This window comes from Tursiops truncatus, chromosome X, assembly GCF_011762595.2.
Source record: "Tursiops truncatus isolate mTurTru1 chromosome X, mTurTru1.mat.Y, whole genome shotgun sequence".
Classification (NCBI taxonomy): domain Eukaryota; kingdom Metazoa; phylum Chordata; class Mammalia; order Artiodactyla; family Delphinidae; genus Tursiops; species Tursiops truncatus.
In genome coordinates this window covers 78,021,445-78,046,151 of record NC_047055.1, presented here as the reverse complement: position 1 = coordinate 78,046,151, position 24,707 = coordinate 78,021,445, and the positions used below count along the sequence as shown (strand labels likewise).

Sequence of the window (24,707 nt, the reverse complement as noted above, 5' to 3'; positions counted from 1 at the left end):
GCGCCGCACCCTGACCCCGCCCCTTTTCCTCAGATGAGCATCCGCTTCCGGGTCCCAGGCTGAATTGATGGTGAGAGGAGTACGGGGCGCCTTAGGCCTGCCAGCGGGAGAGGTTGTACGAAGATTTTTACAGCGCCGTGGGCGCAGGACGCAGGCACGATGCGGGACGGGTATCTGGAAGGTGTCTGGTGGTAAAGGAAGGGCCGATCTGGGGACCCCCACCATTACCGATCCAATTAGGGAATGTGGGGTGGTACCTTGCCCCGAGTCCCTGTGGGTAGTTGGAGTCAGCACTCCCTTGAATTTCCAAAGAAGTCAGATCTTTTTAGACGCGTTCCTGATTTCCTCTTCTCTAGAATGAAGACGGTACATCTATTTTGCAGGATTGTTGTGAGAAAAGAGATCATTTCTATAGTGTACCTAACAGGTTGCTTGGAGTCCAGATATTCAGCCAAGTTGATAGTTTTCTTCCTTCTCTCCCAAAATGTTTATCACCTTCCTAGAAGTGGGTCGGGCCTAGAGACTGACAGCCTTGGAATGGGTTGGGGTTGTTTTCTGAAACTCGCTGGGCTGCTATCCCTTTTGAACCATTTTCGTCAGCTTTGATTCACCCTTCCATTTCAGGGCCTTGCTGGAGATGGACAGCCGGATTCCTTATGATGACTACCCGGTGGTTTTCCTGCCTGCCTATGAGAATCCCCCAGCATGGATTCCTCCTCATGAGGTGGGAACCATCTGTACAAGGGATTTTTTTTCCCCATAGGCAAGGGATGATATATGAAAGGTAGGATGGCAGGGTTAGAAAGCTCAATGGAGAGTGAATCTTAGCCAGAAGTTAGATTCTGAGCAACTGGGCCCATTGGGAACTTCTTATGGAATCCTCCTGCCAGAGTCCACTTACACCAGAGAATTCTGGAAATTCAGAGCCCTGATTTCCATTTTGTCGAGGTAAAGAAGTGGGGAGCTACTGGGTGGCTAGCATTTCCCCACTGCTATCCGTCTACCTATTCGGACAGTGTTATCTGTTCTACTTAAACTAAGTCCATGACTTCACCTTCTCCTGGCTTCAGGGTGATGCAGTTGTGTCCTAGATGAAGGTAGTAAGACTGGTAGTAATATTTCTGGGGTTGCTGTGTCTTGCAGAGGGTATACCACCCAGACTACAACAATGAGTTGACCCAGTTTCTGCCCCGTATCATCACACTGAAGAAGCCCCCTGGAGCTCAGGTGAGCTTATGGAACAGTTGCCTCTTATTCCAGGCGAGATTTGTCCGTACCAGGCCCTGAAGTTGGCCACGGTTGGGGGGACGGATTGGGAAGCAGGTAAGGAGGTAAAGAAACTTACTCTTATGGGCAGAAAAGCTGAGATGCCACTTCCACAACTTCTGACTTCTCTCTAAGGGACACAAGGCAAGCTATCATACAGTGATGCCACTAGATGTTCTTGTGTTTGTGGTCTGTATTGAGCCCCCATTCTGTGCTCTTGTCTTACAGTTGGGATTTAACATCCGAGGAGGAAAGGCCTCCCAGCTAGGCATCTTCATCTCCAAGGTGCGTGTGCCTGGTAGGCAATATGGATAGCTACTTCCCTTTGTTAAGTTATCAGGTTGCAGAACCCTGATGTCCCAAGGCTTGGGGAGAGGGATGATTTAGTAGACTCATAGAAGGGGCATAGTGGGGTTACCCTTGCCCACTTAAAACTTCCCACCTGGCAAGCCACCGTTTCCCTGCATTGTCTCACACACACACACACAACCGATAGTACCTTACATTTGAATAGCACTTAATTCACTTACATTCTTTGAAATTATCCCACCTTGATCATGTATATTCTCTTCTTACCAACAGGTGATTCCGGACTCTGATGCACATCGAGCAGGACTTCAGGAAGGGGACCAAGTCCTAGCTGTGAATGATGTGGATTTCCAAGATATTGAGCACAGCAAGGTGAGCACAGCACCCTGGGCTGTGGTGAGGCAAGAAGCCATCCCAGGTAGGACACAGTGGATAAGATTAGCCTGATGTGTAACTTGATAAGAAAGAATTTCTCCTTGGTAAGAGGGAAGCAGCTCTTAGTGACCTAGAAGGTTGGAATGGCAAACTACATTCCTTCTGTTATGATTCTGTCCTGGGTTGTATCTCTTCATTTGTACAAGCTGCTGTGTTCCTTCCAGGCTGTTGAGATCCTGAAGACAGCTCGAGAAATCAGCATGCGTGTCCGCTTCTTTCCCTATAGTAAGTGCCGCTCTCTTTTTTGCTTACCTGGCGGGGCCTTCGGTAGGAACTCTTTAAATACCAATTACTGGAGGCCCCACAAGTTGGAGATGGGGAGTTGGGAGCTCAGGCTGGAAAATAACCTGCTCTTTTCCTCCTTCTTTCCCCCAGATTATCACCGCCAGAAAGAGAGGACTGTGCACTAGAGAGTTGCAACCCACAGCCCTCCACATGGAATCTTCTAGGACGAGCTAGCTAGGCCTCAGGGAAGCCACTTGGGAAACTCTACCCTCAGCCCCACCCTGGCAGAGTGGAGTAGGGAGGATGGGGAGACAGCGAGGCCCTGTCCTGAGCCAGCTGGCCAACTGCATTATCCCATCTGTACTGCACTTTGAGTTCCCTAGTTTTCTAGGTGGGCTTCACCTAGAAGGATGATGATGTCTAGGTATCGCTTAGCCTGTGGAGAACCCTGCTAGAGAAGGCAACTGACATTTATTGAATCCCATGTGCGAGGCAATTCCACATATGTCATGTCATTTTCATTAACGTCTACAAATCTTGGGGGCCTCCCACCTAATCTGCCTGGCCATCTCATTCCATCCTTATGCTACCAGTCATACACTTTGGAGACTCCAGTGGAACCCCATTTTCCCCCACTCCCTCCTTCTGTCTTCTCTCTCCAAAAAAGTAAAACACAATGCTGAGGAAATGTTGCTTGATACTGATTTGGATGATACTGATTGGGTGTTAAATGCCTTCGAGATAAAAATAGAAGCTCTTCCAAAGAGAAGAGCCACTAGAAGCAGCAGAGCAACACTATATGTACTTCACAATTATCTCTCTCAGAACATTAGGGAGACCCAGGAAGCTTATCTACAGTATAACTGAGGAATGGTATAGGGTGAGGGGGTACTGGAGGAAACAGTGCCCCTTCCCCCATGAGCTGTGGCCATTTCTCTGCAGGGGGCAGTATTAATATAGTTCTGTCTTCTCTTTTCCCAGATTCTTTCATCGGGAACATAAACTAAGGGAGAGGCTTGGATGCATTTCTTTTCAGGGACAGCAGTAAGAAATTGCTTCCCAATTTTCACCTGGTTCGTTGAGTAGTACTGACTGCTGATTTCCCCCTTGTCTTTACCCCAGCCCCCAAATAACCTTCTGCTATGTTCTTAGCAATCCATTGTTAGAGATTCCAGGCCACGCCTTATGCCATTTCCATTGGCATGTTCACAATACCCGTTCAGAATAGAAAGTTGTCTAATGAGGTATGGGGCGAAGTTGTACCCCATAATGAAAGTCCCGAATTTGCCTTGAAAGAATCCTGGGAAGCTTCAATATATACTTTGAGGCCCTTGCCCCCATTGAGTGATTCTATTGATCTGAGGTGGAGCCTGGATGTCTGAATTTTTATTTTTCTTTTTTTATTATTTTGTACTTAAAGATCTTTTTATTCAAAGTCACAATACAATTATGTACATCAACTATACCTCGATTTAAAAAATCACAATACAATTAGGAGGCTGCCCCTCTGCACTTTCAGTGCCACTTCTACTCATGTTGCCACAGTTAACCCACTTTGCCACTCTACTCTCTTCTCTCCAAATTTTGCACAAACCAACCAATTTACTAACTCTGCGAAGCAGTAATCACCCAGGGTTTCCATGCTTCTTTTTTGTTTTTAATGGATTTTAAAATAAGGGGAATAAGTCTTCAAATATGGGAAACAGTTCTAAATAGTAGTAACATATCTCTTTGAGGAAGTTCTGGTTCTTCCTATAAATCCCACCCCAGCTCTACTATGGTACCTCTTCTAGAGGCTCGCTGCTATTGTCAGGTGGCAACATCCTAGTGAGCAGAGCTGGAGGTACAATCCATCTAGCTGTCTCTGTGTTTCCTGGGAAATCCCCCCATATAGAATTTATGCTCCTGTTTGCTCTGCTGCCCCCCAGTGGCCATCTGAGTAAGAAGCTAGAGGCTGAGATACTTGCACAAAGGCATATTGGCTGAGTCTACTGAATGTTGAGGTCCAAGACTCTCCCAACTGTCTGTGGTTAAAAGGTTTTAAAACAACTCATCGAAGAAGTGTGGTAAACAGGGTAAAAAGTCCCAGCCAGGTGCCATGGGCCTAAGAGGCAAAAATCCTGCCCTAAATTGGTTTTTTGAGGTATTTAGAATGGTTCTGTGTTGGGGCACCAGCATGATGCAACTGCATTGTGGAGGTGTAGGCAGAGCATGGACAAGGTGCAAACAATAAGAGGCTGAGGTGAAAGGACCAGTCATTTATTGAGGGTGAGATAAGAAAACAATGGAGAAGGAACTGTATCAATCTTTGAGGTATCCCAGCTGCTGTAGAACTGCATCCCCTATAGATGTGTTTTAGCAGTCAGAGACGGCCAGGTGGAATTCCTGGACTCTGTCAGAACTTTCCACCCTGTAACTGTGAGAAGTGGTCAAGAGAAAGTGATAGCATTTTCAGGGGTTCCGTTTTACTCCTAAGCCTAGGAATTGAACAAGAGCTTAGTAAGTGGCCAAGTATTTAAACCATAAACATGAGGTTGGGGGAGAAGGACTGGTACTGGGAAGCCCAAATGCAGTAAGTTGATCATGTTAGGCAGAGAGATAACCTAAGCTATCAACAGGAACAATGGTTTTTGATGCCTGACTCATTGGAGGGTTCCAGTTGGATTTCAGCACTGAAGTGTGTGGTAAGGAAGGAAGGTAATAAAGTGGCTAGGGTCAAATCTCAACTCCCAGGGGCATCTTCTAGGACATACAGAAAAGGAATTTTTATCTTATGATCCCTTTCACCTAAAGGCAAACCAGGGAGCTGCTTTGGGCTGAAGTTAGTCCCATTTTCCCTTCAGTATCAGTCAGGCAGAAAAATTGGCCTGGCCATCAACTCAGCAAAGGAAGTTTGCCTTCTCTGCTTGTACCCTCCCTACCCCAGCAAAGCTGGGAGAAAGGATACTCTCGTCTTCCTTCAGTGGAGAGGAATTACCTCTGAAAGTGAGGGCAGAAGCCATGCTATGGAATAGCCCTGTGTGTGTGTGCAAAAGAAAGAGAAAAGGTCAGGTTTAGAGATATGATTCCAGGCCTTTGCACTGCATGATGGGGAGATGAACCTTACCCCCACCCCCACGATAGGACAAGCCAAGGTTATCCAAAAGAATAAGCAGTGGTGAATTTGGCACTGTTCTCAATAAACATCACATTGAGGTCTCTGGATTTTTCTTCTGCCTCCTCGGTAGAGACTTGTCTGGACAAATGAGAAATGATACAAGGGACCAGATAGTGGTAAGACCCCCTTCTGACCCAGAGTTAGTGGATAGGGATAGATCCTTCTGAGGCGTAAAGATGCATCCCTAGGACCAGGAGCCCTCGAAGCCCTGAACCCATGACCTTTCTGATCCCTGACACAGGTAACTCCTCCCAAGTAAATAGAGCACAGTAGACCCTCCCCATTGGGATTGAGCTCTAGGTATGCCAGAAGCAGTTGCAGTTATACCTTTCCTTTTGTTGTTCAGATCAATCTTGTTACCCACCAACATGATGATGATATACTCTGCCAGTACATCTTCTACCCACTTATCTGTTTCCTTGAAAAAGTTGATGTCTACAGGACAATGTGTTGCAGAGAGTTGAAACATTTAGTAGAGATTTGGAGAAAATAACATACCTGTCTTTCTCCTAGTCTTTTTTTTTTCTTATGCTCTAATGCTTGTATTTTTTAATCCTCTCTGCTAGTCTTACCAACCTCTCTATTGCTTCCCTCAATCCCCTTTTCAAGTAAAACATGGCATAACTCCCACTTGTGATGTCATAGACAACCACAGCAATAGTTGAATCATGAATGTTGCTAGAATTAGGCTGCAAAAGTTCTCCTGGCCAGCTGCATTCCATAGCTGCAGCTGAACCTGCATAAAACAAATGTTTAGAAAGAAGGTGGAGAAAGATAGAAAAGAAACTAGCTTTTTAAAGGCTAGAACTTAATAAAGGCATAAAAAGAGTCAAGGAAATTGGGTTCCTGAAAAGTGGCTGCTATGGCCACAAACCAAGTGCCTACCATCCTAGGACAGGTCCGATCTCAGTGCACTATTTTGATTAAGGAAGACCCTACAGAGCAGCAGATTTAAGGATTCAAGGCTACTTGGACTTTGTTACAGCTGGAGATTAGATGAGGGCAGACAGAATAAGAAACAGCACAGGATTTGGTAGTTTGGGGAGGTTTCACATTTTATTTCTCCTTTATCCACAGGTAATGTGGGGTGGTGCTACCCTACTGTGATGAATAGGCCTAAGTGATTGAGGTACCGGATTTGTGGCATGAGAGTGAACACTCACTATTCAGTCCTCCAAGTACATGATCTTAGAAAGTCAATTCCAAAGGTCTCCTGCAAACCCCTCCTCTACCCCCAATACCAGGCAGTGTTAGACCCGGAAGTGGAGAATAGCTCTTGAAAAGTGTCCTGGCTCAGCTTTTCAACGCTTACAATAGATAACTTTGAGGAGAAGAATCCCTGGGTAAGTTGACCAAAGAAGGGGGCAAAAATGTACTGTGTGATGCCTTGGCGGTGGGCTCACCAAGCAGGCGCCTTCAAAGCTGTTGTACATAAAGTGGGTGATGATAAGTAGGTCAAGTGTCACCCTAGGCGAGGAGGAAGTTGATTCCCCAGAGAACCCCCCGTTCCATTCCATACCATCACACCTTCCTGTTCCCAAAGCCCAACCCAGACCCCCGCTGCTCTGACCCCCAAGGATTGCAGTGTTTGGATTTGCGCAGAGACTGGTGCTTGGGTGCCTCGGCTGTGGGCCTTGTGGTGTGCTGTATGCTTGGCAGGTGGGTGGTACTTGCTTCCTGGGGCCACATGGCACTCTGTCCAACCATCAGCGTCGCCCTCAGGGCTGGTCTCAGGGCTGTGTCCCCTCAGGCGCTGCCCGCAGCTCTGAGGTAGGAGTGGGATAGTTGGGTGTGGGGGCAGAGGTGACCAGGGCTCAGAAGGAAAGTTGAAGGACTCAGGGGTAGGTGGCCTTGCCAGAGGGAAGTCAGGGTTGTTTAGAGGAAAAGCACGTGCTGCAGGAGATCTAATCACTGATGTGGGGTGGCGGGTGGGGAGGTGGCTTATTCTAGGTAGTTCCATTACCCTCCTGCGGGAGGAGGAGATACCAAAGCGATCAGCGGGCGCATCTGGACAAGCTGATTTATTAGAGTGTTACAGTGGGGCTTCCACACAGAGGCACCCGAGCCAGGCACTCAGGTGCCCTCATCCCCCTCAGCCGCCAAAGCCTCCTGGCTCTCCTCTCTGCCGGGCTGCTGCTGAGCGAACTCCTCGATGACTATGTCCTCAGAGCTTGCAGAAGCAGCAGAGGGAAATGGAGGGTTAGGAACAGCTGTGTGAGCGTCTTCCACATCCACTCCCGTTTCCTGATCCCAGAAAAGTGATCCCTTCCCTGTTTCCCAACTCCGATCCTCACCGCCTCTCAGCTGCCCCCGCCCCACTTGGATCACACTGGCTTGTTTCCTTTGTGTCCTCCCCAGTCTGCCAACACAAAAGCCCCCATGAGGGCCAGAGGGAAAATAAGAATGGAGGGTGGGAAGGAGGGAAGGGATGGGAGAATGAAAGACGGGAGAAGTTAGGGTGAGGAGGCGCTGGGGGAAGGAAAAAGAAAACTGGAAGGGATGAGGGGGAAGGACGATTGGGAGAAGAGCAGGAGGTGGAGGGCGGGGGACGCAAAAAGGGAAAGAGGGGGGCGTATGAAAAGCACTGAACTATGACACGAAGCTAAACCATATGTTTCCACTGCACACCTATTGAAAGCAACACTCCAGGGAAGCTTTTTTCCATTTCCATCGTCATAAAATGGAGAGTGGCAGTGGGGAAAGGGGGGCGAGGTTTCCAGGCCTCACATTTTCTTACCTAGCAGCCTCTGTAGCAAGCATGGAGAGGGAAGGAAATATGGATTGAAGCTGATAAGTTCCCTGAAGAAATGTCCTGTTACTCATTCCTCTCCCTTTTTAACCCTCTCCCTCCCATATACACAATACAGACACACACACACACACACACACACACACACACACACACACACACACACACACACACACAAAACTTCCCCTGAAAACCTAGACACCCAACCTACCTATTGCTATTCAATCTCTACCCAAACTGCCAGTCCTCGATTCATGAGATCAGACCTGCTTGGTCCCCAACCCTTGGGACCACTGTTCCTGTGAGTCCCACCTGGTCACTCACCGTTCGATGGCTTTGGATGCATCAGGATCAAGGGCAGCTCCACGCCAACATCACTGCAAGGATCCCAAGGTAGAGTTACAGATTTCCCTCCAAGGCCACTCCCTGAACCTCTCCCTCAATTTTTCAGTCCTGGGATGCCCTTAGATTCTCCTGTGTCATTCTTTTGGTCTCCTGATCGCATCCTCCCCTTCTTGCCCCAGTTCCCCCTCCCCACAGTGTCTTACCTGGCTGTCAGGTCACCTAGGATGCTGAGGGTAGAATGACACCCTAAAATTAGCAGCTGGAAATGGTTAGTAGCAACCTAATTTTGCAGGGGAATGAAGGATTGTAAGGCCAACTCAACCACAGAATGGGTTTCTGGAAGGGAAGGTGGCTTGTTCGTGGAGCTCACAGGTTTGGGAAACTGGTCCAGGAGAAGGGGTGGGGAATAGCTTGAGTGGGTCAGTCCAACTGGGAGGAAAACAGAAGTGGCTCCCCAGCCCCTGCCCAGACAGACCCTGCACTCTTACTCACCCTCCACAGGACACCATCAGGTTGACTCTGACTTTGTAGGATACCAGGATCCCCAGCAGTTCCTTGTCCATTCCTGGTCGAAGACTGGAGGTGGTAGTATTCATTGTTGTGTGTTTGGAGGGGAGGGGCTGGGGGTTAATTCATTCAGTGCACCTTTTGTCATCTGACAGGGCTCCCAGGCTCTGATCTCCTACTCATTGGGACCACACTTCTGTTCCTCAGATCCAGTTTTACCAGGTCACCCTCTGCTCAGGAGCCTACCTCTCTGAATATGACTACTACACTGCTTGGCTTTCATGACCCTTAACAATCTAACCTTCCTGCCCTAACTCCCTAACACCTGGGATACAACCTAAGTGGACCCATGCTCTCTCCATCATCAGAACGTGCCATGCAGATTCCTACCTTCTAGCCTTTGCACAGGCTATGTTCCCAACCCGGAACACTCTTTTCTTCCTCTGTTGCTATCCAGATCCAACACCTTCTTCAAGCTCTAGCTCCTTCTGTCTCCTTTAGGAAGCCCTCTCCAGCTGTGCTGGCTTCTATTAACTTCTATTGGATTTGTAGTCTGAACCACACGTACTAACATTTAACTGTTAGATTGCATTTAAATTCCTCTTTGTTCTCCGTTTAGGCTGTAAATTGGCTGAAGGCAGAGACTGTCTTAAACGTCTTTGTATCCTCCCACATTGCTCAGCATAGGAATAAGCATGTAACAGGTGTTCAATGAAAACCCACTGATTGAAAAATAAGGCACAGAAAACTATATGATCTTGGGAAAGTCTCTTCATTGCCCTGGGATGCTGATCCTCTATCTGTAAAATAATGCTGTTTGTATGATTTCTCAGGCTCTTTCAAGCAATAATAGTCCATAGCAACATGATTGATAAGGCATAGGGAAAGGCAGTGGGAATTGATGCTTGTTAGATGGTGGCAGATGGCTTTTGGTGGGAGATACATCTTACACTAGGGCCTCCAAGTGTTAGGCATAGGACCAAATGAATGATTTGGTAGAATTATATCAATTCCTATCATATTTTTCTTCTTTTTGTCCTCTTTTCTCTCCATTTCTCATCTGTCTTGCATTGAACTTCTATCTTCACTAGAGAGTAGCTGCTGTAGAGATCGCAGTGTTAGAGCCAGATGACATGTGATAGAATCTTTTCCATCTCTGCCACTTATTAGCTACGCAAGCTTGGACAAGTTCCTTCATCTCTCTGAGCCTCAGGGTCGTTAAGTGTAAAGTAGAATAAGAATACATATCCAGCCTACTTTAATGGGATTCTTATGAAGATAACAGTACCATACGTAAGACCTTTATGAGCTGTGAAATATTATACAACATAAGGAATTTTTCCTTTCCACTTTTTCCTTTCTTGTTGCCTATGACCTAAGCCTGCCATTGGTCCCATGGGTATTATTTAGCTTACTGTCAGCCCTCTTGCCTGGAGGCAGCTCTGAACACTGACCTAGGGACATTTTTAAAAACAGGTAGGCTTCATTGGAGGTGAAACCTCATAACTGTACATATAGCACACAGAATGGGTTGGGGGTAGAAAATGAAGGTTGGGAGTTACATTTGAGCTTACATCGTGCTAGAGGCCAGATTGGTATCACCATGCTTGAATTTGCCATCCAGTGCCAGGCCCTGTTTCTGACAGTTGGCAGCCAGGAGTGGGGTTACTGCAAAGCTCTTGGAGAAGGTGGAGTTAGCAGCTATAGTCTCCCTTTCAAAGGAAAAGAAGAGATGAACTTAAGCTAGGCTTGCCAACCAAGTGATTCTCATTCCCAAGAGTTTTTTGCACGATTCCATGAAACTACTGGAGTATCCAAGAGAGCTGGCATGTCTGACTGTGGAGAGTGGGAACAATTCACTCTGGTGGGAAATACTTATGCCTCTGCCCTCTCTCAGGACTTGATGATCCTCTTGTGGTATCCCCCCTCCAGCTCTCTTGAGAATCCCTCCCTCTTTCCACATCAACCCTCACCTTGATGTTCCTCAGTCCTGGGCTCTTCTCCACTTCCTTCTTTCCCCAACCCCCTCCTCTGCCTCCAGACCCCGGCCCTCGTCCCACCACCCTATCCCTTGGCTCTCTGACCCAGGCCCCAGCGCCAGCTCACATGAACTCCTGAACGAACACGGTCTTGGTGTACTTGTCTAGTGAATACAGGATGACATCTGTGATCTGGTCAACTGAAGAGCCGGGAAAAACACATGACTACAATTAGTCAGTCATCCTCGAGACCCCAACTTGCTGCCCTTGTACATGGGCACATTACTCATGATATACTAAGATGTGCATATGGACAAACAGAGATACATGTTCTGATAAGCCTGCAATGGAGGGAAAGCCTAGAAGAATGCAGACTGGGTAAGTGGGGCAGAGTTCTGGAAAAAGACCTCTGGATTTGGGACCAGGTGCGGGGGATAGGAAAAGAAGCTCACCTGAAATCTTAATCTTTTTGATGACCTTGTTGGTGCAGTTGTTGATGGAAACGTTGACAGTGATGGATTTGCCGTGGTAGTGAACCTGAAGCAGGAGGAGAGGCCCATTATAAGACTGGAGGGAGAACACCCAGATCAAGGCCTAGAATTTGTTTCCTCAGTGCTTTTGTCACCCTGGCTTCCACCCTTGTCTTCCCAAGTAGGAGATCAATGAAGAAAGGGTGTCAGAGGGGTTGCAAGGTAGGGGGCATTAAATGGGGGTGACAAACCTCCCTGTCCATCCAGGCCTGGAGTTGTAGGGGCTGAGCTGACAGAAGGAAGCGGCGAACAGTCTGGGCCCAGGGACCAGGGCCTGGCTCCAGGGGTGCAAACTGGATTTTCCGAATCACCAGCCGCACAGAGTCTCTAAGTAGAGGCCAAGGGGACAGCCAGAATGTCTCCTTAGGACCCACAGACCTTTCTCATGCTAACCCCATAGCCCAGTCCTTGCTTGGGGAGGGGAGGTGGTGGGAGGCCTCTGTCAGAGAACTCCTCTGGACCCTCAAGGTAGGTATCTAGACCACAGGTCAGCAAACTATGGCTCAGTGGCCAAATCTGGCCTGCTTCCTGTTTCTGTATGGCCTGCAAACTAAGAATGGTTATTACATTTTTTAATGGTTGAAAAGAAATCCACAATAATATTTCATGACATGTGGAAATTATGTAAAATTCAAATTTCAGTGTCCATAAATAAAGCCACGCTCGTTCATTTACGTACTGCCTATGGCTGTTCTCATGCTACAGTGGCACAGCTGAGTAGTTACAACAAAAACTACATTGCTCACAAAGCCTGAATATTTCTTTTTTGGCCTTTTACAGGAAAGTTTGCTGACCCTTGCCCTAGAGCAAAGAAGAGGAGTCAGAGGGAAATCAGAACTGGGCATCTGAGTTGGTGGTGACAGTGCTACAGAGGTTAGAAGTAGGGCTGTTTCTGTCCTGAGAGCAAGATCTGTTTTCTGGCACAGGCCGGAGGCAGGGATTTTGGAGAGGACCAAAGAAATACCTCTTGGAGACTTTCTCCTCTAGGTTTTCAGCGCAGAAACTCTTCACTTCAAAGTCAACACCACAGGCCTGCAAAGGGGCAGGAGCAAGAAGAACTCATTTCTGACACTACCCCTCCCTTCCTCATGGGTTTATAAGGAAATGTCTGATCCCGTCCCTTAACTGTCCCTTTCTCTAGTCTTGTCCATTTATCCCCCTGTCCCTCTTTTTCAGAACCCAGACCTCACCTTCCCTGTATCATCAGGACCTGGCTGCAGTGTCACCGAACAGGGCAGGTTGACAACCATCTAAAAGATCAGAAGGAGGTCAGCAAACAGAAGAAACAGGGACCCCTTTCCTCTGTTCTCCTTCTTTAGCTTCCTTTCTTAATCTTCCCTGGAAGCCTTACCCGGGACTTGGGGTCAGTACCTGCAGGGTAAAAGGGTAGGCATTGTCCCCCAGCTTGTGCAGCAGTCGCTCCTGCAGGACTGTGAGGGGCCCCTGGGGGCTGCTGTGCTCAGCTGGGACCACTTGCTGGACCTGTACATACAGATCTTTGCGGAACGTCAGACCAATCACATCCAAGTCATCATGGCCATAGCGAAAGGCACACGTCAACATGACAAACACTGCAGGCAAAGGAGGAAGAGAGTGACCTGTCAGACCTGAGGGGGAAAGGAGATCTTAAATAGCTCAGAGGAAGACATGGAGAGACAATGTAATATGATCAAAACAGTATGGCCATAAAGAAAAGGATCAATACATTTGACTATAGTAAAATTTAAAAGTTCTTTACATTAAGTGTCTTTATAAATAATGAAACAAGCAAAAGCCTGAGAGGAAATACTTGCAACACATATAACAAACAAAAGTTTAGTGTTCATAATACATAAAGAACTCCCACAAATCAGTAATAAAAATGAAAACAGCCCAATATAAAAGTGTGCAAAGTTTATGAATAGACTCTGCACAGAAGAGCAAAACAGAATGGCCAATAAGGTATGAAAACATGTCCAGTCTAATGATAATCAGATAAGTACAAATTAAAACCACAGTGAGAGGACTTCCCTGGTGGTCCCGTGGTTAAGGCTCTGTGCTCCCAATGCAGGGGACCTGGGTTCGATTCCTGGTCAGGGAACTAGATCCCACATGCCACAACTAAGAGTTCACATGGGGCTTCCCTGGTGGCGCAGTGGTTGAGAGTCCGCCTGCCGATACAGGGGACACGGGTTCATGCCCCGGTCCGGGAAGATCCCACACGCCGCAGAGCAGCTGGGCCCGTGAGCCATGGCCGCTGAGCCTGCACGTCCGGAGCCTGTGCTCCACAACGGGAGAGGCCACAACAGTGAGAGGCCCGCATACCGGGAAAAAAAAAAAACAAAAAAAAAACAGAGTTCACATGCCGCAACTAAAAGATCCTGCATGCTGCAACTAAAAAAAAATCCCGCATGCCACAACGAAGATCCTGCATGCGGCAACTAAGACCCAGCACAGCCAAATAAATAAATAAATAATTTTTAAAAACCCACAATGTGATAACACTTCACAGCCATCATATTGTCAAAAACTTTAAAGTCTGACAGCACTATGTGTTGAGCAGTGCTCCAGATGTGGAGCAATGGGGTTCATTACACACTGTGGTGGGAATATACATTAGTACAACCACTTTTTTTTTCTCTCAGAGTCCCTAGGTTTATTTATTTACTTTTTTACAGAGGACAATTCAATTAATGAGGAAACCAGTAAGATGTTAAGACTGATACAATAGAAAATTCAAGGACCTAGAGATTTGTAGTTGGTCAAGGGAATGCAGAAAAAAAATTGCTAACAAACCAGTACAACCACTTTGGAAAACTGTTGGGCACTATCCAGTAAAGCTGAATCTTCTCATATCTTATGATCTAAGACGAATTTAGAGGAAGTCTTGCTCATGTCTATAAGGAGATACCTATGAGAATGTTCATTGCGTCAACGTTTGTCATAGCATAAGATTGGAAATGATTTAAATACCTATCAATGGGAGAATGGGTAAACAGTTGTGGTATATTCATATCATGGAATACTAAACTGAGGTTAAAATAAATGAACTAAACTCCATGTATTAACATGGTTAAGTCTCAAAAACTATTGAGTAAAAAATGCTAGCTGCACGATGATATGCACAATCTGATACCATGTACGTAAAGTTGAAAAGCATGTAGAACAGTACCAAAGTCACTCACTGATATATAAATATAGAGTAGAAGTATAGAAACATCATGGGAGTAATAAACATCAAATTCAGGATAGTAATTATCTGCGGTGGAGGCAGGAAGAAAAGGAGGGAGGGAGGAAGGAGTATGGGATTAGGGAAGGATACACAGGAGACTTCAGTTTTATTCTGTGATTCTTTTTAAAGCTAGGTGGTGAGTACAGGGTATTCATTACATAATTCTCTAGGGTCAGAATACTTGGGCTTGAATATGACTTGCATAAGTCCCTCGAGTTGTCTGAGCCTCAATTATTTCACCTGTCAATAATAGGACTGCACTGAGAGCTCTACATATGTTATTTGGACCTCACAATAATCCTCTGAAGTATTATTACCTCCACTTTACAGGTAGAGAAAATGAGCTCAGAGCAGCTAAGTGACAACCCAGGATTTCAACTCAGGCCTGACTCCAAAGCCCAGTCTCGTATGTGCCCAACTTAACTCATAGGATGGTTGTAAGGAGTTGATGTATGAGAAATCCCTTTGGAAATTTAAATTAGATGTGGATGATGATGGTGACGATCACGGGAATATTAGAAAAGTGGAACAGTTATAAATGAACTTATACATTGCAGCTAGTACCTCAGATTAGGGGCAAATAGAAAGTCACTTGAGTGCACTAGTGGTGTGGGATGGGGTACAGAAAGATAGCTGTCCAAAGACAGTGACAGAGACTGAGGGAAGGAAAGATTTAGAACAGGGGTGGGGAATCTTACTTTTAATCAGGAGCCCTGACCCAAAGAAAAGAAAACTACCAAGAGCCACACACTAGTAGAAAGCAAGTCATTTTTGTGTTTTTAAGAGCTCAAAACAACAAACAGCCAGATTATCTGCTTTTAAAATTACGAGCAAGCAAAGAAAATGAATCTATATTCAAAAGATACAACAAAGACTGAAAGTAATGATAATGGTAGTGTTTATAATGACTGGGGCAATGGGCAACTTCATACCCTGCAGGAGGGAAAGTTAATTGGTACAACCATTTTAAAGGGCAATTTGGCAATAGAAACCTTTAAAAATGTGTGACTGCCCTTTGGTCATTCATTCCTTTTCTAGGCATTTAGTCTAAAGAAATAATTGGACAAGTATGAAAAGAAATACATACAAGCATGTACTTTATGGGGTTGTTTATCATAGCAAAAAATGTCCAACGATTGAAGTTGGCTAAATATATTATGGTACACCCATACAATATACTACTAGGCAACTTAAAACTTTATAGATTTTTACATATTGCATAGGTAAAAAAGATTAGAAAATGTTATTTATAATATAGTATTTTTAATAAAAATATAGATATTTTTGCTCAGAAAACATGAAGTGAAATATTAGTGATTATCTCTGGGTGAGAGGATTACAGTCTTTTTCTCCTTCATCTGTACTTTCTAATATTTCTACAATGAAGACAAACTTAACAATTTTCAAAAGATACAACAAATTAAATTCACCTTGGTTCCCAATTATGCCAATAAAAGTGGGAAAGGGAGAGAGAAAGAAAAGGAAAAGGAAAGAGGGGTCAAAGGAAAGGAAAAAACAGAGAAGATGAGAAAAAGAGGAAAAGAGGTGGCTGGAAGGAAGCAATGGAAGGGAGGAAATGAAAGAGATGAGAAATAAGACAGAAAAAGATCAGGTGAGACCAGGCAGAAGGGTATCTAATAGCCCCTGAGGTAAAGGTGTTAATCAGATGAATTGTTCTGTCACATCCCGCTGTGGCATGTGGGGAGGGCATCACCCCACCCCCAAGACCTTATTGGCTCTCTGGCAGTTTAGAATCATCCTTTTTTTAGTGTGTTAGGAAATAGCTTGTTTTTATTTTTTTTAATTCAACATCTATTCTAAAGTTATTAATTTATATTTGTGTTTATTATATAAACAATACATATTAATTGTGTGGCAATCAGAAAACACAAAGAGAATCAAAGCCGTGCCATCATACATCATATTCCAGAGATAACTGCTGTTAATTTCTGTTGCATTTGCTTCCCAACTTTGTTTCTATAATTAAACATAAGGCCACCTTAGCTATTGACTTCTCTCTCATTGCCTTTTTTAAATGAAACATTTTATTTTGAGATCATCACATGCAGTTGTAAGAAATAATACAGAGAGATCCCACATCAATTTTTGTTAAACCGCACTTCATTCGCACAACCACATATATTGCCCTACAACCAGCCTTTTTCATTCAGGGTGTAGCGTAAGCATATTTCACATCAACAAATGCACCTCAAAAGGAAAAAAAAGCATATTTGAAAATATGATGCAAATAAGATTATCTTCATAAAAGTAACAAAACATATACAGTAGCTAAGGAATAAACTTAAATATATACAACTTAAATGAATAATAATATAAAACTACTAAGGGACATGAAGAAGATTAGAATTAAAGGAAAAAACACATCTTATTCCTGGATTGACATGCATTTATTCAACTAAAGATTTCTTTCTGTAGGTTATTCTGAAGACTTTGTAGGACTGTGAAAAAATGATTTAGGTTTTAGAACTACAGAGTAATTGAGAGTCTTAAATAAGTTGGTTAATTTACTGGCCACACCCCAAAGTTCCTCTGCTATTTAAAACTGGGTGGACTGCTTATCTGCACTGTTTAATCTGAGCGACTAAGTCTGGTTTATTCCACAGTATCTAAAGGTTACATATGAACTAGTATTCATCAATTTATTCTGAGCCTTTTTCAAATCAAACCCAATTTTCAGTCTAATTGGATCACAGCGTAAGAATTAAAAGGAAAAAAAAGTGGCAAAACAATATTTCAGTGTAATCTGGATATATAATCCTGTGGCCAGAGCAATGTCGCTTGCTGTTACTTGCTGTAGTTATTGTTTTGTTTGTTTCTTTGTTTGGGATTTTTTTAATGGAAAAAATGGGTTTCCCTACACAAAGGAGATATGAAAAGACATATGCAATTAAAGGAAAAAGCAAATGCAAAGTGGCAGGCTGAAGGTCACATCCAGCCTATGGAAAAATAAAGTTTTTTGATTTATCCAGGCCTTCAAAAATCTTTTAATTAGTTGCCAACATTTGAAAATCAGGAAATTTGCATTAAAATATGGATTTCTGGTGTACTGGATCTTTCCATGGGCAGCCTAAGCAGAGGCACCACCAACAGTAATGGAGAAAATCAGAAATTTTAGAAAAAGACTTAATTTCAGCATACATGTAAATTTTGTGTGATCTTGAAAAACAAAATTTCATTTATGTTTAGAAATATATCTATTTTGAATATCATTTGGGGAAGGGGCACTAGAATCTTTTCAGACTTTGGGCCTCTCAAGGTTGTATTCTGAGCTTCATTTCCAGTTCCTCTTTAACAATTGGAAAATCTGGCCACACTGGGCTGAAATTCTCAGTGGTTAGCCTCCACCAGACAAGACATTCACAGTTCCCACTACTTTTATATTTTCTTATACCCTTCTGGTCCACACGTCCACTCCACTCATTCAGGTTACTTGCCTGGCATGTGTAACATTTTAGGTTGGGGTTCCTGGCACATACACAGACCAACAAGGATTTTTACTTACTCTTTCGACCTTTTAAGTAATCAGGGTCAACCAGGACTACACCATCTGTGGAGAGGGGGAGAGATGGCCCTCTGGTCAGGAAAGGTCCTCAGACTATGAAACAGAAGTTGACCCCTGAATGGTTCCTCCCATTTTTCTCTTTAATTGGCCTCCTCTTCTGCATGGTCCTTTCTTGGCTTTCTTTTACTCCCTCACCCCCATTCCCTTCTCCCCGGGCTCTTTCCCTTTTTGGACTCACTGACCAATGGGTTCCACCATGTCCACATGGTCCACGAAGTCCCGTTTCCCCAGGTAGATGGAGAGCTGTTGTGGAACAACCTCCCATGTTATTCTCATAATCATCTTTGAAAAGATTCCCCTGAAGCCCCCAACCCAAACCCCTGAGACCTTGAAGGACGTACCCACCTATCCCTTTTGCCCTCTTATTTGCCCAGCTGGGCCAGGTTCTCTCACCTTGCCATTGGAGCAGGTCTTCTTAAATACCCTATGAGGAGAAAATCAGAGGATAGGGAGGGGGATTGGAAGAGAAGGGAAGGGGAGAAGAAGAGAAAGGGAAGTGGGGGAGAAAAGGAAATATTTCTAGGATTAGAAGAAGAGGCCCAGGGACTTCTCTGGAGGTCCAGTGGTAAAGAATCCACCTTACAATGCAGGGGACGCAGTTTCGATCCCTGGTGAGGGAACTAAGATCCCACATGCCTTGGGGCAACTAAGCCTGTGTGCCACAACTACTGAGCTCTCGGGCCTCAACAAGAGAGCCTGAGTGCCACAAGCTACAGAGCCCACACACTCTGGACCCCGTGCGCCACAACTACAGAGCCCATGTGCCCTGGAGCTTGCACTCCACAACTGGAGAAGAGAAAACCCACACGCCACAACTAGAGAGAAGTCTGCGTGCCGCAACCAAGATTCCACGTGCCGCAACTAAGACCCAACACAGCCAAAAATAAATAAATCTTACTGGTGGGATTGGGGAGGAGCTGGAAAAGAAAAAAAGAAGAGGCCCAGGGAGAGCGAAATGACACAAAGGTGGAGGCAGTTGGGATAGAGTCCAAGACACAAGTTGGGGAGAGGTTGCAAACCCCTTCACCCCAAAGGCAAGTACTTGGGTTTGGGTAAGTGACAAGTCACAGATTCAGAGAATTAGGAGTTCTTACTTACCTGGATATGTTGGCCATGGCGTTGTTGTTGAGCCTTTTCTGGCAAAAGGGAAAGAAGGGGGAAGGCTCAATCATTTGGTCCCTATTCTCCTTACCTGGCTCTGGTATACCATCCAGACACACCTAGTGGGATGAAACCTTTTCTTCTTAGATAGACACCTCACCACCATCCACGCTTCCTATTCTCCCTCGTGCCAAGGTTACTTATTCAGCCATAATCTCAACTATCCTGGACATTGGAAAAAACCTTCCCTAGTTTTTATGAATTGTTGACTAACCATACTGTCTTTTCTCCAGAAAGAGAGAGGCTTTTTGAAATAGCTGGGGCACTCTTGAGAGCCTTTTGAGAGAAGAAATTTGTCTGGAGAAAGGCCTCCATCCAGGAAAGTATGAGGAGAATTGGACTGGATGAGTCTGAACATCACCTGGCACACGGTAGGCACCAAGACATGTTTGTTAGATACACGAATGAATGAATGAATGAATGAACAAAACCCAGACTCTGGCTTTGCTCCTGCAATGGATTCTGATCCTGAGTTCACTTCACGGTGGCCTTAACACTCAGCTAAGAAAGGAGAAATTTGCGGGAGAGAAAAGGTTGGTACCCTAATGCTCGTGGTTGTTGGTGGCAGAAACCTGTATGGGGGTTGAAAGCCTTCCTTGAACCTATTCATCGCTCTCATCACCCTCCCCAGATTTTCCCACCCTTATCTCCATCCATGTCCCCAGGTGCTAAGCCTTGGAGTAGGGATACTTAAGAGAGAGGAAGACGTCTCTCTAATGCTTTTCTTTGATGTGTATTAGATCTGGCTTGAGGGGTGAACTTAGGGGAGCTTCCAGAGGTCTCCCCCAGGGTCTCTCAGCCTGAGTGCCTGTCAGCTGTGTCAGGAAAGGTGCCCTTCAAGTGCTTCTTGATATACTGATGGGGGTGCTAAGGGCAGGGGATATGGGGCCTAGTATGGGCTGGAAATAGAAGACTTTGGACTCTTACCTGGGGAGGAAGATGAAGCTCACATCCGTCTCCAGCTCTGGTCACTATGCTCGCCTCCCCAACCTCTTATACCCAAGGTCCTCTGAGTTTTTAGATTGGTGGGGGTCAGGGGAGAAGAATAGGGTTCTGGGGGGGCATGAAATACTGCTTTATAAATAGCTCAGGTGCCAAGAGTTTGGAAAGCAGATTAGTGGCTAAAAGATTAGTGGCTAAAAGATTAGCAGGCTCTTGCTGCTGGGACAGGGCCGGAGTCGGGGGTTGAATCTGATGGTGTTAAAGTCAGGGGAGCTTGAGAAAGGGAACTACAAGGTTTTGGCCTTGTGAGGCCTTGAACCTGAGGACCGGGATCAAAGGGGACTCTGGGACATTAAAAGAAAAGCAATGTGAGAGATAGAAATAGGAGGGCTCAAAGCATAGGCCTTTGTGATTCTGAAAGGAGAGCCTTGTGTCACATTCCAGTCTTTCTATATCTCTTGATCAACTATTACAGGCCACACAAAAGCCAAAGGTATGGGAAAGAGCACCCCTTCCCCAGCCCCCCACTCCTTAGGACTTGGGACTCTTGAAGTGATGTTTAGAGACCCGATTATCCCAGCTTATGTGCACAGCAGGAGTCAATCTCCCGTACATGCGGGTCGGGTAGGGCAGGGGAGGCTGAGTGTGTTGAGCTGTGTGCACATGTCTGTGAGCCTTGAACTTCTTTTCTTGTTGGAGAGGAAGGTAACAAAGGATTCTTGGCCCAGGGGCAGGTTCTCTGGGCAGGATGTTGCCTGTGGATGGAAAAAGCAATTGACATCTATATCACCCCCACCTGAAGTAAACCTTTCCTGCCCCCCAGCCCTTGACTCTCTCCAATCCCTAAAACTAAGTCCACGCTATAGGCTCTAAGCAGCTTCCCTCGCCTCATATGACCACTCATGGAATTAGAGATATTTCTGTCCTGCAGCTGCCAGGACTCCCCACAATGGTAGCAACAAAAGTAATCTTCCTTTCTTGGATGTCCTTCTCATAGGGCCCAGGCCCAGGCTTCATGAACATGGGGGATGTAGAGACAGGATATCCAAGCTCTGGGGATACAGGACCCTACACCACCTCACCTCACCATAGTGCCGGCTGCGTTTTAGTATCTATCCATAGATGCAGCCCTCAACCCTCCACGACAGCGTGTCCATTCCTCAGAGGGTGACTATGTCCGTGGCTCAGGGGGCTGGGCCTTCCCTATCTCCCACCCCCCACTGTGGGCACTGGAGAGCTAGCTGTCCTATAATCTCTTTGCCCAAATAACCGAGTTAGCCTTTGCCATTCCTTGTTAGTATGCACCCCAGGGCCTTGGCTTTTAGTCATTGTAACTCTCTCCTTCTCAGGGATTTTCAGCTACAGCTAGAAGCCCAGACTCTGCAGAGAAGGTTGGTGTCTATGGAGAAGGTGAAAAGTCAGAATGAATGTACTTTTGGACTAGCCTTCAACCCATTTTTGTCTTCAGACCCACACTTGAAGCTTAGCCCCTCTTTCAACTCAGGCCCATGGTACTCTCAACAGGAGGTAGATCTCATAGGCCTTTAATTCATTATTATGATTGAACTTAAACCATTCTCTCTTTTCCTGGAGTATGTGCATTTCTTGCCGGAGGTATTTTAGCAAAAGTAAAATGCACAAATTTTAATTGCACAGCTTGATGAATTTTTACCTACTGTGGAAGGCTGAATAATGCGTCCCCAAGGATATCAGGTCCTAATCCCTGGAACCAATAAATGTTACCTTATATGGCAAAACAGGACTTTGCAGATGTGATTAAATTTAGGATCTTGAGAGGGGAAGACTATTTTGGATCATCCGGGCGGGCCCTAAATGTAATCACTAGTCTGTTTATAAGAGGGAAGCAGAGGGATATAGAGGGAGATTTAACTGCAGAGACAGAAGGCAATATGAGGACTGCAGCCAGATGCTATGTCTGGGCTTTGAAGATGGAGGAATGCAGCTCTAGAAACTGGAAAAGGCAAGGACACAGATTCTTCCCTATAGTCCCTCATGGTTGCCGAGTGGCTGTCACAGTTCAGGCATAGCCCTGCTCATACCTTGATTTTGGCCCAGTGAACCTGATCTTGGACTTCTGACCTCCAGAGCTGTAAGAGAATAAATGGCGTTGTAAGGCACCAAGTCTGTGGTCATTTTTTACAGCAGCAATAAGAAACTACTACACCTATGTATACATACATGTAACCACCACCCAGATCAAGATATAGAACATTTCTAGCTCCCCACAAAATTCCCTTGTGTCCCTTTCCAGTTAGTAGTCTCCCAAAGAGAGACACCATAGTTTTATTTTGATCAAGAGTATTTGCATTTTATGAGGAGGCAAGAGTAAGAAGGCAAAGGAGTGCCTCTCTAAAGGTGAAGTGTCTGGCCCCTGTGATAGATTGATGGGAGAGGTATCTTCAGGTCCTTACCCACCCTCACTCTGCACACCCCAGTGATATTCCCAGACAGTCCTTCCAGTTTGGAAGTGATGACCGGATAGCTGAGTGAGGAAGGGCTGGTTATTCCATAAGGGATCCTAGCAGACAGGATTGTTTATCAACTCAATAGGCATGTCTCCCTTCCTTCTTGTGGACAGAATCCCCACTTTTTTATGTACCCCACCCTCCTCCACCTGGCTCTCTGCTCCTCTCAGCCAGTCATGGTCATTTCATCCTTTTTGCCAGTGGTTGGTTTAGTTATAGGCATGATGAAACTCAGGCCACTGAGACATGGGGGGAAGCATGGTAGGGAGATTCTGGGAAAGGTTTCCTGAGTGATAAAAATAAACACACAGGAAGAGAGGCCTTCCTCTCCTTTTGTCAGTGGTATTTCCATGTTTGGATGCAATGCCTAAAATGCAACAGCCACCTTGTGACCATGAGAGTTGCTGAGCAGCAGGCTGAGGGGTGCTGATCAGAAAGATGGAAAGAATCAGGATTTTTTGAATGACATCGTTGAACTGTTGAATTAATCAACTCGAAAACTCCCTGCTCCTGGACTTAGATGCTAGACAATACATTTCCTTATTTTAAAGTCAACTGAGTTGGCATTTTCTGTTATTGCAGCTGACAGCATACCAGCAGAGTTAAGTGGGATCTGCACAACGGTACTGGCTCAGTGCGGGAGGATGGAGAGGAGGCAGACAAATCAAATGGTAGAAACAGAGACTTCCCCTGCTGTCCTAGGTACCGGACACAGTGGTACTCGTCTCTAGTCTAAAGTTGTTAACAGCCTTGTTGGAGATAAAGAACAGACATTTAGAAAGACTAAAAGGGAACGCTATAGAAAAGACACCTGGACAACACTAACGTGGGTACAATTATATGGAACCAGTCACTTTCCCATGATTTTATTAGTAAATTTGGATTGTCAAGGATTTCAGGTTACTGCTCCTTTCCATCAAGCCTGTGAGGATTGTCTTATTCCACTCCACACCTTGCTGGCCTTCTCTGCCTGGCAGTTTGGTTGGTCATAGCTGGCTGCCTCGTGCCCAACTTGTTCTTTGTCACCACCAGCCCTAAGGGGGACATCATCTTGTGCCACGACACCACCCGGCCTGAGGTGTTTGACCACTACGTGCACTTCAGTTTGGCAGTCATGGGGCTGCTCTTTGACGTGCCCTGCCTGGTCACTCTTGTCTGCTATGGGCTCATGGCCCAGCGCCTGTAACGGCCCTTGCCAGGGGCTGCCCAGTCATCTTCCCGTCTGTGCTCGCTGCGCACCATCGCTGTGGTATTGACTGTCTTTGCTGTCTGTTTTGTGCCTTTCCACATCACCCGCACCGTTTATTACATGCAAGGCTGTTGGAAGCTGATGCTGGGTGCTGAACATCATCAACATGGTCTATAAAGTGACTCGGCCTCTGGCCAGTGCCAATAGCTGCCTGGATCCTGTGCTCTATTTGCCCACTGGGGACAAGTATTGACGTCAGCTCCGGCAGCTCTGCAGGGGTGGCAGGCCCTGGCTCCCCACAGCTGCCTCCTCTCTGGCGCTGGTGTCCCTGCCTGAGGACAGCAGCTGCAGGTGGACAGCCACTCCCCAGGATGGCGGCTTGGGCAGATAGATTGTAACGGAAGCCGGGAAGTGAAGGAAAGGGGGTGAGTGCAGGGCAGAGGGGAGGGAACCTTATAGTGACACCCTATCTGGCTGCTTTCTCCTCTTTTCTGAGCTCTGGAGAGAGGCCCTCACCCTGAGATTTAGGAGGGGCCAGAGAAATCACGTGTGACCCCATCTCTCCTAAATCCTTCAGTTGCCCTCTCCTTTTTAGCCAAAGACACTAGCAGCCACTCTTCGTCCTCGACTTCT

At 45.8% G+C, this 24,707-nt stretch overlaps 3 protein-coding genes and 2 long non-coding RNA genes across 7 annotated transcripts; 3 read left to right on the top strand and 2 right to left on the bottom strand.

Moving 5' to 3' along the window:
* The first annotated feature begins 30 nt into the window (after positions 1-30).
* Positions 31-2,923, top strand: PDZD11 (PDZ domain containing 11). Of its 2 annotated transcripts, none has more exons than XM_004329586.4 (7): positions 31-154; positions 625-724; positions 1,144-1,227; positions 1,495-1,551; positions 1,849-1,947; positions 2,175-2,235; positions 2,386-2,923. In XM_004329586.4, the coding sequence occupies exons 2-7, from the start codon at positions 638-640 to the stop codon at positions 2,418-2,420; spliced, it is 423 nt and encodes a 140-aa protein (XP_004329634.1). In that variant the 5' UTR covers positions 31-154; positions 625-637; the 3' UTR covers positions 2,421-2,923. The 2 variants fall into 2 exon arrangements, with proteins under 2 accessions (XP_004329634.1, XP_019804652.1); XM_019949093.3 differs by having other exon boundaries at positions 56-191.
* A 1,519-nt stretch (positions 2,924-4,442) lies between these two features.
* Positions 4,443-6,137, bottom strand: LOC141277620 (uncharacterized). Its single transcript, XR_012329268.1, has 3 exons — positions 5,720-6,137; positions 5,183-5,251; positions 4,443-4,651 (listed from the first exon to the last, which is right to left on the bottom strand). It is a non-coding gene; the product is annotated as an uncharacterized lncRNA (long non-coding RNA).
* Positions 6,138-6,953: 816 nt separating this feature from the next.
* Positions 6,954-13,095, bottom strand: ARR3 (arrestin 3). Its single transcript, XM_033849105.2, has 12 exons — positions 12,874-13,095; positions 12,693-12,752; positions 12,467-12,534; positions 11,694-11,829; positions 11,425-11,509; positions 11,100-11,172; positions 10,568-10,705; positions 8,979-9,062; positions 8,690-8,713; positions 8,466-8,518; positions 8,130-8,139; positions 6,954-7,562 (listed from the first exon to the last, which is right to left on the bottom strand). Exons 1-12 carry the CDS (start codon positions 13,063-13,065, stop codon positions 7,466-7,468), a joined length of 1,020 nt encoding a protein of 339 aa, XP_033704996.1. The 5' UTR covers positions 13,066-13,095; the 3' UTR covers positions 6,954-7,465.
* On the top strand, positions 8,542-22,556 carry LOC141277619 (uncharacterized). 2 transcript variants are annotated; one of them, XR_012329267.1, is made up of 6 exons: positions 8,542-9,068; positions 11,082-11,350; positions 12,283-12,375; positions 12,679-12,770; positions 19,691-19,828; positions 21,749-22,556. It is a non-coding gene; the product is annotated as an uncharacterized lncRNA (long non-coding RNA). The 2 variants fall into 2 exon arrangements; XR_012329266.1 differs by having other exon boundaries at positions 8,542-11,350.
* A 973-nt stretch (positions 22,557-23,529) lies between these two features.
* On the top strand, positions 23,530-24,482 carry P2RY4 (pyrimidinergic receptor P2Y4). The gene is given in 3 exon segments (XM_073798887.1): positions 23,530-23,587; positions 23,815-24,196; positions 24,198-24,482. Coding segments are annotated over 3 exon segments (708 nt in total). The 3' UTR covers positions 24,466-24,482.
* The last annotated feature ends 225 nt before the right edge of the window (positions 24,483-24,707 follow it).